Here is a 16,031-nt window from a genome sequence, read left to right on the forward strand (position 1 = left end):
TACTGTAAGTTGCAAAAAGTAAATAGTGCAAAAGAATATTGAGGTAGTGTTCATGGCAGCTCAAAAATCTGATGTTAGAGAAGCTGTTTTCTAAAATAGCGTGTATTCCTCCTCCCTGCTGGTAGTAACGAGAGGGTGGCACGCCTCTGGCTGCTGAGGGTCCTTGCTGATGGATGCCACCTTTTTGAGGCATTGCCCTTTTGAAGGTTTTTTTGGTGGTGGGAAGACTAATGCCCATATGGAACTGGCTGAGCTTAACCTGTAATCTGTAATCTGTAGTTTAACCGGAATGGGAAATGGGGGAAAAGGGGCTTGGGAGATAAATTACCATAAGTTAGAAAAGTCAATGTTCATGGCATGAGGCTGGTGGCTTACTTAAGCCCATCACTCCTACTGGGGCAATAGGCCATCAACAGGAGCTCGCCCTAGTCCTCTGTCTTGGGCCAGTCTTTCACATCATCTCCAGGCGTAGCCCAACACATTGATACATCCTCTCCCAGAAGCTCTTCAGAGCTTCTGTTGGCATTTCTGAGGTTGGAGGCTATCCAGATGGAACATGAGTTGTTGCTCCTCCAACCAGAGTGCGGCCTTGTCATGCCAGTGAGGAGACCATGAACAGTTAGTTAAGTTCACGTACCACTAAAGAAATAGGTCACATTATCTGTACTTCTTTACAGATTGGGTTGAACTTCTTCATCTAACCATCATGAAAGAGTACTATAATGGGCATCAAAGTGTTAATTTCTATGGTAGTTTTAACTAATAAATATGCAGGCCCTGGGATTTAAGGGTTCCACACTAGTTCTATGGGTTCAGAGTATATTTATTATCAAAGTATGTATATGCCACCATATATTACCTTGAGATTCATTTTCTTGTAGACATTGTGTGGAACAAAGAAAAACAATTGAATCAAAGAAAAACTACAAAGACTGACAAAAAACCACTGTGGAAAAGAAAACAAACTGTAAATACACAAAAAAGTAAATGAATAATACCGAGAACAGAAGTTGTAGAGTTCTTGAAATTGTGCCCATAGGGTGTGGAATCAGTTCAGTGTTGAGGCGAGTGAAGTTATCCACGTTTGTTCAGTATCTATCTATCTATCAAAGGCCCGATTGATGAGCCTGGTGGTGCTCATGGACCTCTTTCCTGATGGCAGCAGGGAGTGTCGTGGTTTCTTGTGCCCCACAAACGACCAGGAGACGCAGAAGATTCTTCAAGAAGTGTTAAACTTTAATTTGCAAATCAGAGCTGAGACAGTCAGTGAGCTAGTCGCTGATTGCCCACCGATCCTTGTACATGGCATTTTTAATAGCAATCTCCTGGTTTAGTTGTATTAGCATATCCAATCTGTCTACAGTTGCGTATCACAAGTACATCCGCCACTATTGTTTCTACCCATTGACTTAATGTTCTAATCTACATCTCTTAGCTACCTCTCATTAACACCCCATTATCTTCTACATTCTTAAGATTTCATTCTCCTACTAAATTGGATACATGCATAGCAAATAGCAAACTCAAAGCTGACTATATAGTTTTGGTTACACAGCAAACAATGCAACTTTTATACTCCAATAGGAGAAGAGCCTAGATGGTGGGGGCCATCGATGACAGAGGATCCACTGTGGAAAGGAAAGCTGGGCTATACACTCAGTGGCTGCTTTATTAGTTACAATTGATCTAATCAGCAATCATGGGGCAACAACTAGATGCATAAAAGCATGCAGACATAACACCATAAGTCTAGACATAGGAGCAGAATTGGGCCATTTAGCCCATCAAGTCTGCCCCATCATTTCACCAGCATCACGAGGTTCATTTGTTGATCAGAGTAGGGAAGAAATGTGATCTAAATGACTTTGATTGTGGAATGATTATTGATGCCAGATGGGTGGTTTGAGTATCTCAAACTGCTGATCTGGGATGTTCATGCTCCAGTCTCTAGAGTTTCGAGAATGGTGCAAGAAACAAAAAAAGCATCAAGTGAGTGGCAGTTCTGTGGGCAAAAACACCTTGTTAATGAGAGAGGTCAGAGGAGAACAGCCAGACTGGTTCAAGTTGACAGGAAGGCGATTCAAATAACCACACGTTATAACAATGGTGTGCAGAAGAGCATCTCTGAATGCACAACGCGTTGAATCTTGAAGTGGATGGGCTACAGCAGCAGAAGATCATGAACATACATTCCGTGGCCATATTATTACTAGTGGTACACCAAGAGGAACCTAATAAAGTGGCCACTGAGTGTACCTTGCACCAAATTGTGCGATTCAGTGACACAAGTCCAAATGCTTGGTTCATTTTAACATTGAGTAATGCCTAATTCTGTAATCTGTCCAGAAACATGGGACCAAAACAGATAATGTCAGAACTTCAACAGCTTTTGCCTCCAAAGCTACAGGTACTTCACTACACAACCAACAGTAATGGTAATTTCTTGGGAACGTGGGGGGAGTCCTGGAGGTTACTTGGAGAATGTGCAAAGTCCTTATAGACAGCAGCAGGAATTGAACCCAGGCCACTAGCACTGTGATATCTTTATGCTAACCGCTACAGTAACAGTGATAGGAATTCAACCCGGGTCGCTGAGGCTGTAATAGTTATACGCTAACAGCGGCAGGAATTGAAGCCAGGTCACTGATACTGTAATCGTGTTACAATAACCGCTCCATTTGTTTGAAACAATAGGCATTGGGCAATGGGACTAAACTTCCTTAAACAGTCATCACCAGTGAAAAGCCTCCTTTCCACCAGCCCCCAAATCAAATCATACACTGGAAGATTGTGAAATCACTGCTAACCACAGAGAACCGAGTCTGGAAACAAAGTACCAGAAAATCTGTTGCACAACTTTCCTGAGTCAAGTTCATATACAGATCATGGTTATGGAGCTCTACAACCATGAAACAGGCTCTTCCACCCATCTAGTCCATGCTGAACATTACTCTGCCTAGTCCCATCGACCTGCATCTGGACAATGGCCCATAGCCCTCTCCTCCATGTACTTACCCAAACGTCTCTTAAATGGTGAAATTGAACCCGCATCCACCACTTCCACTGGCAGCTCGTTCCACACTCTCACCACCCTGAGTGAAATAGTTCATGTTCCCCTTAAACATTATACCTTTTACCATTAATTCACGACCTCTAGTTCTAGTCTTGCCCAACCTCAGTAGAAAAAGCCTGCTTGCACTTACCATATCTATAACCCTCATAATTTCGTATACCTCTTACTAAATCTCCCCAGAGCAACACACAAACTGCTGGAGGAACTCAGAATTTATGGAAATGAATAAACAGTCAACGATTCAGGCCAAGACCTTTCTTCAAGACTGAATATTAAAAGGCATGATAGAGTGAATGTGGAGAGTACGTCTCCTACATTAGATGAGTCTAGGACCAGAGGGCACAGCCTCAGAATAGAGGGCCGTTGGCAGGTTCTTGATTAGTCAGAGCATCAAAGATTATGGGGAGAAAGCAAGAGAATGGGGTTGAAAGGGATAATAAATCAGCCGTGATGGAATTTTAGAGAAGATTTGATGGGTGGAATGGTCTAATTCTGCAGCTATGTCTTATGGTCTATATCCCTCAACCCTTTTCTTGTTCAAGAACTTCCTTAAGTATCTTTTAAACATTGTAACAGAATCTGCCTCCACCCCAGACTCCATCAACACCACCTCACTTTTTGCTTTTTGTTTTTGCACTACTTATTTATTTTTATATATTTCTTATTGTAACTTTTTACGCTGCATCGGATGTAGAGTAACAATTATTTTCTTCTCCTTTACACTTGTATACTCAATTGTAAACAATTCTGAATCTTATAGTAATTGTCCATGCCTTGCACAGTATTGTCGCCTACTAAATAGCAAATTTCACAACATACAGTACTGTGCATAACCATATAATATAACCATATAACAATCACAGCACGGAAACAGGCCATTCCGGCCCTCCTAGTCCGTGCCGAACTCTTAATCTCACCTAGTCCCACCTACCCGCACTCAGCCCATAACCCTCCACTCCTTTCCTATCCATATACCTATCCAATTTTACCTTAAATGACACAACTGAACTGGCCTCTACTACTTCTACAGGAAGCTCATTCCACACAGCTATCACTCTCTGAGTAAAGAAATACCCCCTCGTGTTTCCCTTAAACTTTTGCCCCCTAACTCTCAAATCATGTCCTCTCGTTTGAATCTCCCCTACTCTCAATGGAAACAGCCTATTCACGTCAACTCTATCTATCCCTCTCAACATTTTAAATACCTCGATCAAATCCCCCCTCAACCTTCTACGCTCCAATGAATAGAGACCTAACTTGTTCAACCTTTCTCTGTAACTTAAGTGCTGAAACCCTGGTAACATCCTAGTAAATCGTTACTAGGTTTACTATATATATAGTAATATATATTACTATATATATTACTATATTATAATATATAATATAGTATATTATAGATATATAAGTTTTATATATCTATCTAGAGTGCCTAACACTTTTGCACAGTACTGTATTTGTCAACATGAAGAGGAGAGAAAGTTTGTAGATCTGGCGGGAGCAAAAGATGTTGGGAATGGAGAGGGTGGAACACCACGGTGGGTGCGCACGGGATAGGTGGCAGAGGAGTGCTGGGGCGGGGGTAGCACAGGAGCAGATACATCTAGCGGAACACAGGGCAAGGTTATTTGATTATAAACAATTGGTTTATTGATCATTATAGAATGTCCCTCTGTTGTTCCTCACCCCTCCCCTCTCTCTTCCCCTTTTCCCAACCATGATTCTCCCCTCCTTGCCCCCTGCCCACTCTCAGTCCACAAGAGACCCATATCAGAATCAGGTTTATCATCATTCACACATCATGAAATTTGCTTTATTTTTGTGGCAGCAACATGGTGCAATACATAAAATTACTAGAGTACTATGCAAACGTCTTAGGCACCCTACCTTTATATATGTCCTAAGACTTTTGCACAGTACTGTATTTCAGTGATAATAAACCTGACTCTGATTCACCTCCTCTGGGAGCTTGCTCCAGATTTGTCAACATGAAGAGGAGAGAAAGTTTGTAGATCTGGCGGGAGGCAAAAGATGTTGGGAACGGAGAGGGTGGAGCACCACGGTGGGTGTGCACGGGATAGGAGGCGGAGGAGTGCTGGGGCGGGGGCAGCACAGGAGCAGATACATCTAGCAGAACAAATATTGTACCACTCTGTGTGGAAAAACCTTTCCCTCAGATATTCTCCCCACTCACCTTAAAGCTGTGTCATCTGGTTCTAGGTCACCTCTCAGTCTCCTAGGTTCCAATGAGAACCATCCCAGCCTCTCCAATAGTTCAAGGTTCCACGATATCAGAGGATATATACAGAATTTTTTTTTGTGTGCCATACTCTGCCAGAGCCTCAGCGACCACTTTTTTTCCAAGTGGTTGTCTTGGAGGAAAGATTCTGTGAGTGGTCCCCCACGTTCTTCTCACAGCGCAGTGTTCTTGTTTACGAGGCCGAGTTGCCAGCTCAACACTCAATCTGACACAGATGGAAAGTGTGACCGGGAGCAACCCGACTGGATTTGAACCTGGAAACCTTCGCTCCAGAGTCCGGCGCTGATGTCACTGTGCCACCAGCCGGCTGATATACAGAATACAACCTGAAATTTTTACACTTGGCAGACATCCACAAAATCGAATAAAACCCCCAAGAATAGGTGACAGGAAAATATTAGAACCCCACTCTACACACAAGCAGTAAAGCATCTACCCTCCCTCCTACTCCTCCCCCATTTGTTCCAACAGGAATCATCATTCCCCCCACCACACAAGCAATAGCTAAGCCCCTGAAGAAACCATGATCTAGATAAACTCTCTAACACAGCAGTTTGACATCCCACAGGCTCTCTTTCACTAATGAGGGAGAGAGATGCATCACTCCTACCAGAGAGGGGAAACCAACAGCTCACTGCTTCAATGTTACATTCTGTGGGGGGGGGGAAGGAGAGAGGGGAGAGGCCTCTGACAGGCACCCATTTTCTTGATGTTCCAGTCTCCTGTGACATTTCAGTTGGTGACACTAATGAGTAATCAATTGCCCACAGGGTGTGTACCATGAAGACGCATGTTATAACCATAGCTCTCCACTCCAGCTCCCATCCTGGTGAATCTCATCTGTACACTCTCTATTGCTACACAACCTCCTGTAGTGTGGCGACAAGAACTGTACACAAAATTCTTTAAGTGCAGACTAACCAACGTTTTATACAACTGCAATGGTAGCGTAGCGCTTTACAGCACCAGCAATTGTGTTTTAATTCCCACCACTGTCTGCAAAGAGTTTGTACATTCTCCCCATAACCATGTGGGTTTTCTCCAGGTGCCCCGGTTTCACCCTGTCTAGTAAAGACGTATAGATTAGTAAGCTCTAGTGAGTTGTGGGCCTGTTACATTGGCACCAGAAGCAAGGCAACACTTGCAGGCTGCCCCCAGCTCAGTCACAGAACACTACATCACAGAAACAGGCCCTTCAACCCATCCAGTTCATGCCAGACCATTAATCTGCCTCATCCCATCAACCCGCACCCAGAAAGAAGGGGGAGAGGGGTAAGTCAGAGAAATCAATCTTGTAATCAATTCCACGTCCACCACTTCCACTGGCAGGTCATTCCACGCTCACACCACCCTCTGAATGAAGTTGTTCCCCCTTATTTCGCCTTTCACCCATAACCCATGTTCAAGAACAAAGCTGTTTTAAAGTAAATTTGTATTTGCCCAACACACACCAACAATTCTGGTAGTGTATATTCAAATAAATGTTTTAATTGATGTAAACCTAAGGTCCTTCTACAAAACAGTAATTATAAGGTATACTTTATATTTGGAGAACAAGTATACCCCAGTCAGAAACTTCCAAATTTGGGAGTTTACTTCTCTTTAGCAGAAACTTTACAAGGAAGTCAGCATTCCGATTTGTCGTTCTTCCTCAAAGACTGTTACAGCCTCAGTTAATGTCAGTCTTGTGTGAAAATGATGAGACTGTATTGCTGGTTTTCAGATTATCCAAAATACTTAAGGTGTAGCAACAGTTGGTGTATCCCGTCCTGTTTGAGTCCTGCATTACAGGTGGAATTTCCTGCGGCTCGTGTCCATTTCGTGACGCTTAAGAGAAATAGAGAATAAAAGTCAAGAACTGTATTCAGTAAAAGAGCACACATACATTCAGTGATCTATCCATTAACCCCAATCAGTGGTAGAGACTCTGTTTCAGCGGGTGTCAAACGTACCCGCTCATTGAAAGCTGGTCCCCCATGGGAGGTGGGGATTGGCCCGTGTAAGGAGCATTGCCTCCTTTCAAGTTCAAGTTTAATTGTCAGACATAAATAGCCATGAACACAGCCAAACAAAACAGCATTACTCTCAGGCCAAGATGCAAAACACAGAACCAACCATCACAGAACACTAGGTACATATAAGATAGCAGTAAAAAAAAAAATCACATAATAGATAGCTGCTGATGTCACAGCGTGCTGGAGCTTAAACCTGGTGTGCGGAGACCACATGGCTCCTTTTTGCTCTCTTGGTTGCCGTGAGCTGGGGGTTGACGCCGTGGAAACAATAAACAGTGGAGGTGTGCTGCAGTAAAGAGTGCCCAAGTGCACACTTTAGGTAAGTGTTTGTAACTGAGTGTAGCTTGAATGCTTTGTGTCTGTTTTATCCTGTAAATAAATAGTTAACCCATCTACCATTAACGAGTGTCTGCTGTCCCACTCGCAGAACCCGCAAACCTAATTTCACAGAACACACTCATCCTTCCACATCTTTGCTAATAGAATGTTCGAAATTTACGCTATTCTAGCCTCAAAGGATCACTGACACACACTGGAACACATAAGCAATGGACAGTATTTTCTTAATCAGTTTTAGACAGTGTGATCTTTACTGTAATGGACAGTCCCATCCATAGAGAGACCTTGGAGAGCACTCTGAGTGGCTGCATCACAGTCTGCTATGGAGGGGTCACAGCACAGTATCAGAAAAGCTGCAGAAATTGTCAACACAGCCAACTGCATCATGGGTACTTGCCTATCCAATACCGAGAACACCTTCAAAAGGTGATGCCTCATAAAGGGGGGCATCCATCATTAAGGACCCCCATCACCCATGCCATGTCATGCCCTTTCTCACTGCTAACATCAGGGAGGTTTTGTGGGAGCCTGAAGACACACATTCAACATTTTAAGAACAGCTTCTTCCCCTCCATCATCAGATTTCTAAATGGGCAGTGAACCCATGAATATTACTTATTTATTTTTATTTTTTGTGCCCTTTTGACACTACTTACTATAATATTTAAGTATTTATATTATTATGTATTGCATTGTACTGCTGCTGAAGCAAAACAACACATTTCATGACATATGCTGGTAATATTAAATCTAATTCTGAATTCAAAACTAAATAATAAATTCCTGCCAATAAAATAGAAAACATCAGTAATCCAAAAGAGAAACTGAAAATGCTGGAAATACTGAGCAGGTCAAACAGCATCTGTGGAGACCAGAAACTAAATTACTTGGTCATTTCTGATCAGAAAATGGTATAAATAATACAGGTCTTCTCAATCGCTAAGTATGCTTCAATTCTAGGACCAGAGGGCACAGCCTCAGAATACAATGACATCCCTTTAGAACAGAGGTGAGGAGGAATTTCTTTAGCCAGAGGATGGTGAAACTGTGAAATTTACTGCCACAGATGACTGTGGAGACCAGATCAATAGGTATACTTAAAGCCGAAGTTGATAAGTACTTGATTAGTCAGGGAATCAAAAGTTACAGGAGAATAGTGCTGAGGTGGAACATCGCCATGGACTGTCCCAAGCCTGGATTAAAAGGAGTTGGGCATGGAGTGGCAACCCCACCCCGTAAAATCCAAAACAGAAGAAATGCCATCAGAAGTTCCAAAGACCTCATCCCTGGGAGAGAAATGATCTTCGATGGGCTACACCTGGGGACAATCTGAAAGACTGACGCAGAACAGAGGTCTCTGGTGAGCTGCTGTTGGCAGCCTATGTGTAAGACAGAATGATGGAGCAGATTCAATGCGCCAAATGGCCCAATTCTGCTCCATCTCTTATGGCATTATTATAAATATGCAATCAGACTATATTTGCCTGACAACAATAACCATTAAATATCATTCTGACAGCATCTGATATTTTGATTTGAAATGCTACATGGAAAATTAGAAGGTCCAATAGATTATAGAAATAGCTATAAAACCGAACAAACTTTTATTAAATTCTTTCAAATGAGTAAAAGTCTATTAATTGCAGGGTAAGACAACCGAAACGTCTTCATGACTGACCTTGTGAACCCATTCGTACTCTCCATACTTTGAATCAAATGTCCCTTTTTGCAAAGAGCGAAGTTTCAGGGTGAATCGTGGCCCAAGTTCCTGAAGACCAACCTTTTTCTCATTCCGAAATATATACCTTGAAGGAAAAAGCACTGTCAACATCTCCCAATTAACTTGACAAATATCAAGATATTACTTTATTAATCAAAGGTTCACGTAGGAATAGTTCAAAGTTCAGCACAGGAGTACATTCAGCTAGAGACTCATTCCACCAAGACGTAACACTGAGCGACATAGGAAGTCATTCCTACCTGTGGCCAACAAACTTTACAACTCCTCCCTCAGAGTGTCAGACACCCTGAGCCAATAGGCTGGTCCTGGACTTATTTCCACTTGGCATGATTAACTTATTATTATTTAATTATTTGTGGTTTTATATTGCTATATTTCTTCACTATTCTTGGTTGGTGCGGCTGTAACGAAACCCAATTTCCCTCAGGATCAATAAAGTATGTCTGTCTGTCTGTCAAAGTACATTTATTAAAGCAAGTATACATTATACAACCTCGAGATTAGACTCCTAACAGGCAGCCACAAAACAAAGAAACCCAGAAGAACCCATAAAAGGCTGTCAGATATCCAGTGAGAGTTAAACTATACCCAGCCCTGAATCAGAACCAGAATCAGAATTAGGTTTATTATCATAAACACAAGACATTCTGCAGATGCTGAAAATCTTAAGCAACACATACAAGATGCTGGAGGAATGTAGCAAGTCAAGCAGCACCTATGGAAGGGAATAAACAGTTGACACAAACTACACTGCAGATGCTGGGGTCAAATCAAAACATACAACATGCTGGAGGAACTCAGCAGGTCAGGCAGCATCCGTGGAAACGAGCAGTCAATGTTTCGGGCTGGGACCCTTTGTCAGAACTTAAGAGGGAGGGGGCCGGGCCCTGTAAAGAAGATGGGGGGAGTGTGGGAAGGTGCCAGGTTAAAAACCAATCAGAGGAAAGATCAAGGGGTGGGGGAGGGGAAGCAGGGAGGGGATAGGCAGGAAAGGCGAAGAAGGAATATAAGGGGAAAGCACTATGTGTAGTAGTAGAAGGCAGAACCATGAGAGAGGTGATAGGCAGCTGTAAGAGGAGGCAGAGTGAAAGTGTGATAGCAGAAGGGAGAGGGAAGGAATTACCAGAAGTTGGAGAATTTGATGTTGATGTCAAGGGGCTGGAGACTACCCGGATGGTATATGAGGTGTTGCTCCTCCAGCCTGAGTTTGGCCTCATCATGGCAGTAGAGGCGGCCATGTATGGACATATCCGAATGGGAATATGAAGCAGAGTTGAAGTGGGTACACAGCTGACATTTCGGTCTGAGACCCTTCATCAGGACTGGAAAGTAAGGGGAAGAAGCCAGAATAAGAAGATGGGGGAGGGGGGGGTAAGATTTCAAGTTGGCAGGTCATAGGTAAGACCAGGTGAAGGGGAAAGTAGGTGGGTAAGGGAGGAGGAGATGAAATATGAATCTGGGAGGGGATAGGTGGAAGAGGTAAAGGGCTGAAGAAGAAGGAATCTGACAAGGGAGGAGAGTGGACCATGGAAGAAAGGGAACCAGGAGGAGCAACAAAGGAAGATGTGAAATTTGTTTTCTGACAGCAATACAGTGCAAGACATAAAATTACTGTAAGTTACAAAAAACAAATAAGAGTAAGACAGGAGTAACAAGGTAGTACTCATGTATTCATGGACCATTCAGAAACCAAATGGCATCTACACATTATAGGCTGAGCACCCCTTATCCAAAATTCCAAAATCTAAAAGCTTCCGAAATCTGAATTTTTTTGAGCACTGACATGATGTCACAAACAGAAAATCCTACAAGGTCCTCGGAAGGATCCCAGGAGATGTGCAGGTCTCAGCATATCACAGAGAGTTCTGAGAAGTAACTTCACACATGTAATGAAGAGGTCAATGAAAAACAGGAAAACACTGCATGAGGCGAATAATGAAGATCTCGATTGTGCATTGAAAGAGTGGATTTCCACTCTTTTCTATAAGTGTATACCTCAGATAAATACTTTGTGGAGATTTGTGATTTATAAGATTATATGATATATATGTACAATGTCTGAAATACATCTTATGAAAATGTTTGTTTGATGAACTTCAATAAAAAAATAAATTACAAAAAAAAAGAAAAAGTGGATTTGTCAGCATTGGAATGAACATACACCGCTTAACAGTATGCAGATCATGAAACACACAGAGATCACAGCAAAGTGAAAACTGAAGGTAATTGTGAATATTCAGCAGGCTGGTTGCAGAAATTTAAGTAAAGTTATGGCATTAAATTTTTAAAGGTTTGTTTTGAAAAAGTGGCTGCTGATCATGAAGCAGCAGAAGAATTCATTGATGATTTTGACAAGATCATCATTGATTAAAATCTATAACACTGAATGGCTGCATCAGTACATAGGTGTGATGAACAAGTGTAAGACAACGACTGATTACCAGTAGCACATAAATTCACTCGGGAATTAGGACAATCTCACACAGCTACTGACCGTCCACCTGGGCAGCCGAGGTCGTGATAGCTAACCTTTCAGATGGTTCAGTGTACACATTATTGTTTGTTTCATGCACAAGATTATTAAAAATATTATATAAACTACCTTCAGGATGTATAAGCTGTATAGGCAATATAAATGGATTTCATGTTTAGACTTGGGTCCCAACCCCACAGTACTCCATTATATCAATGCAAATATTCTAAAGTCCAGAACACTTCCAGCCCCCACGCATTTTGGATAAGTGGTGCTCAACCTATACTAGAATAAAAAACAAATCAGGTCCTTCCTGATACAAATATAAAGGTATATACAGATAGATTCAGATGTTTGTCCTGTTTGCCAAGATAGCACAAGAAAAAAAACATGCACTCCAAGGGAAGCTGTAGAAATTGCAGCAGTTTAATTAATGGATGGTATTAACATGTACCTGTGGAATCTGAAGAAGATGTAGTCACGTTGGTTATGAAAAGTCACCACCTGCCGCCCCAGGAACTGTGGATTGTAAGGGAACAGAGAGGCAAACATTCTCCCAATGCTGTGTCCCAGTCGGGTGGAAAAATTATTGAGGATCACCTCAGGGCAATGTCCTGTTGGTTCCTTTCCTCGCCTCTACCACAAAGACCATAAAAGATATTTTATTTTATTTTAAACTGTGTAACACTTGCAACCAAAGCTCATTCACCACAACTCCTTATTAATGAGGGAAAAATATACAGTATCACTCAAACTACTCCAGTGGCTCAGGTGAGCTTCTTGCCATTAATTCATTTTGACCCAACAACAATTCATGAACACGAGATTCTCCTGATGCTGGAAATCCAGAGCAATACACAAAATACTGGAGGAACACAGTAGGTCATGCAGCATCTATGGAGGGGAATTTGCAGGCTGATACCCTTCATTTGTATTTTTATTTAGAGATACAGTGCGGAACAGACCCCCCCGACCCAATGCTGTGCTGCCCGGTAACCCACCGATTTATCTAGCCCAATTATGGGACAATTTACAATGACCAATTAGCTTACTAACCCAAATGTCTTTGGACTGTGCGAGGAAAATGGAGTACCCAGAGGAAACTCAGGCAGTTCAATGGGGAGAACAAAGAAAACTCCTTACAGATGGCGCCAGAATTGAACTCTGAGCTCTGGAAGCCCAGGCCAGGACTTCATTCATGAAATTATTGGTGGGTTCAAAATCATGAACTGTTGATGGCATAATTAAAGTCAAAGTTGGGTTTACTATCATCTGTACAAGTCCACATGTCTGCACAGGTGTCATGAAAAACTTAGTGCAGCAACATCACGGGCACATTGCATCAGATAAACAGCATTCACAAAAACATAAACTAAGCATAAATTATACACAGAACAGAAATTTCACAAGAAAGATCACAATTAGAACAAAAAACTATAAAGTGAATTTTAGTATAATGTAGTCATAATGTTACTAAACTGCAGTGATTAGGGTTTTGCCAGATGGTTCAAGAACCAAACAGTTGAAAGGAAGTAACTGTTCTTGAACTTGCTAATGTGGACTTCAGACTTCAGTACCTTTTGCCCGATGGGAGCTGTAAGATGGCCGGTGCTGGATGGTGGGGATTTTTAATGAGGGATGTTGCCATTTTGTACAATTCCAGTTGACCTCCACACAGCTTTCTCCTTTCAAAGGAAAACAGACCTGACCTCTCTAATCTACACTTGGAAATGTAGTCTCTCAGCTGAGAAAGATTCCTTTTCTGCATCCTCACCGATGCCTTCATAGTTTAACTGCATGAAGGTAGCACGGCCTGGATGGTGGGGGATCTTTGATGATGGATATTGCCTTCCTGAGGCAGTGCCTCCTGTAGACACTACCACTGGTGAGGAGGGATGTGCCCATGATGTATAGGGCTGAGCCTACTACTCTCTACACCTCTTTACTGGAGAGAGTGGAAATGGAGAGGATGTTACCATTAATAGGAGACTTCAGGATCTGAAGACAGCCTAAAAAAAAGGTAGAGACTGATTGTCACTTGCTTAGTAAAGGGTTAAAGGTTACGAGGAGATTGGAGCTTGGGGGGGAAAAGACACTAGACACAGTTGCAGAATTGGGCCAGTCGGCCCATCGAGTCTGCTCCACCATTCCATTATGGGTGATTTATTTTCCCTTTCAACCCCATTCTTCTACCTTCTCTTAGTAACCTTTGATGCCCTTACTAACAAGAACCAATCAAGATTTGCTTTAAGTATACCCAATGACTTTGCCTCAACAGCCATCTGTGGCAATGAATTCCACAGAATCACCAAGCTGTGGCTAAAAAAAATTCCCCTTCAACTCTGTTCTAAATGGACATCCCTCTATTCTGAGCTTGTGCCCTCTGGTCCTAGACTTCCCCACTACAAAAACACACTCCCTGCATCTACACTTTTGAGCCCTTTCAATATTTGATAAGATTTCAATGAGATCCCCACTCATTCTTCTAAACCCCAGTGAGTACAGGCCCAGAGTTACCATATGTTAACTCCTGGGATCATTCTCATGAACTTCATCTGGACTCTCTCCAATGTGAAAAATCTCCTTTCACTAACAATCCAATGGCGGAGCAGACTCCATGGGACAAATCTGCTCCTCTATCTTATGGTTTAACATGGGCAATCAAGTAGCAAAGCCCCAACATCATCACTGGGATTGTGGGACATGATCTCTACTGTGACAGACCATCAATAGACTCCAGACCAAGATCCAGAACAATGCTCCAGAAGTCAGTCCTGTTGGAGCGATACTGTTGAGAAGACGACACATAAAACAAATGCACACAAGATGTTATTTACAAACAATTTCTAACATTAATATTCTAGGCAGACATTGCAATTAAAGCAATATCCACTGACGTTTTCCAGTGCACTCAACCACACTCCATTCCATCTCTCACCTTAAGTTCCTTGGCTAGGCGGGCATTGGACATCTTGAAATGAGCTGTAGGTCCATCTGGAAGGTGACTAATAATTAATCCATCTGACATACTTGGTTAAGAAAATTAGAGGCTCTGTTCAGCTGGGAGGGCAGCAAGGTAGCATGGTGGTTAGCACAACACTTTACAACTCCAGCAATCAGTGATCACAGGACCATGAGACATAGGAGCAGAATGAGGCATTCAGACCATCGAGCCTGCTCCACCATTCTATCATGACTGATTTATTATCCCTCTCCTACCTTCTCTCAGTAATCTTTGATGCCCTGACTATTCAAGTACTTATCAACCTCTACCTTCAAAATACCCAATGGCTTGGCCTCCACAGCCGTCTGTGGCAATGAATTCCACAGATTCACTACCCTCTGGCTAAAGAAATTTCTCCTCATCTTTGTTGTAAAGGGATGTTGCTCTATTCTGAGGCTGTGCCCTCTGGTTCTAGACTACAGGAAGCATCCTTTCAATATCCACTCTATCTAGGCCTTACAATATTCGATAGGTTTCACTGAGATCCCTCCTCATTCTTCTAAACTCCAGCAAATACAGGCCCAGAGCCATCAAACAATCCTGATACATCAACCCTTTCATTTCCGGGATCATTCTCATGAACGTGCTCTGGACTCTCTCCAGTGCCAGCACATCATTCCTTAGATAAGTGGCCCAAAGCTGCTCACAATACTCCAATTATGGTCTGAACTTCTCCAGCATGGAAGACACAATACCTCAGAAAGGGGGCATTCATTGTTAAGGACCCCTGTCACCCAGGACTTGCCCTCTTGTCATTGCTACCATCAAGGAGGAGTGACAGGAGCCCAAAGATACAGAGTCAATACTTAAGGAACAGCCTTTTCCCTTCTGCCATCAGATTTCTAAATGGACAATGAACCCAGATACACTATATCAAATATTTTTGCTCCCATTTTGCATTACTCGTTTAATTCATTAAACATTTCTTATTGTAATTTATTTTTATTATTGTTCATTGCAATGTACTGCTGCTGAAAAACAAGAAATTTCATGACATTTCAAGATTTCATGCTAAATCTTGAAAAAGTATTCAGCTCCACAATTAATTTCACATCTTACTGTTTCATTTTCTAAATTTAAAATATATCAAAGCAGGATATTTTGAGCTAATCTACAAAACACTGTGCAT

General features: G+C 42.2%; 1 protein-coding gene across 1 annotated transcript in view; it reads right to left on the minus strand.

The window, feature by feature from the left end:
* Positions 1-6,798: 6,798 nt before the first annotated feature.
* The window catches only part of rpf1 (ribosome production factor 1 homolog), a 43,739-nt gene continuing 34,506 nt past the window's right edge, over positions 6,799-16,031 (minus strand). The window contains exons 6-9 of the mRNA XM_073062531.1: positions 14,837-14,919; positions 12,353-12,534; positions 9,363-9,489; positions 6,799-7,157 (exon numbers count right to left, since the gene is read on the minus strand). Coding sequence (XP_072918632.1) covers positions 7,116-7,157; positions 9,363-9,489; positions 12,353-12,534; positions 14,837-14,919 — 434 coding nt within the window. The 3' untranslated portion in view covers positions 6,799-7,115. The remainder of the gene's footprint in view (positions 7,158-9,362; positions 9,490-12,352; positions 12,535-14,836; positions 14,920-16,031) is intronic.

This window comes from Hemitrygon akajei, chromosome 12, assembly GCF_048418815.1.
Source record: "Hemitrygon akajei chromosome 12, sHemAka1.3, whole genome shotgun sequence".
Lineage (NCBI taxonomy): Eukaryota > Metazoa > Chordata > Chondrichthyes > Myliobatiformes > Dasyatidae > Hemitrygon > Hemitrygon akajei.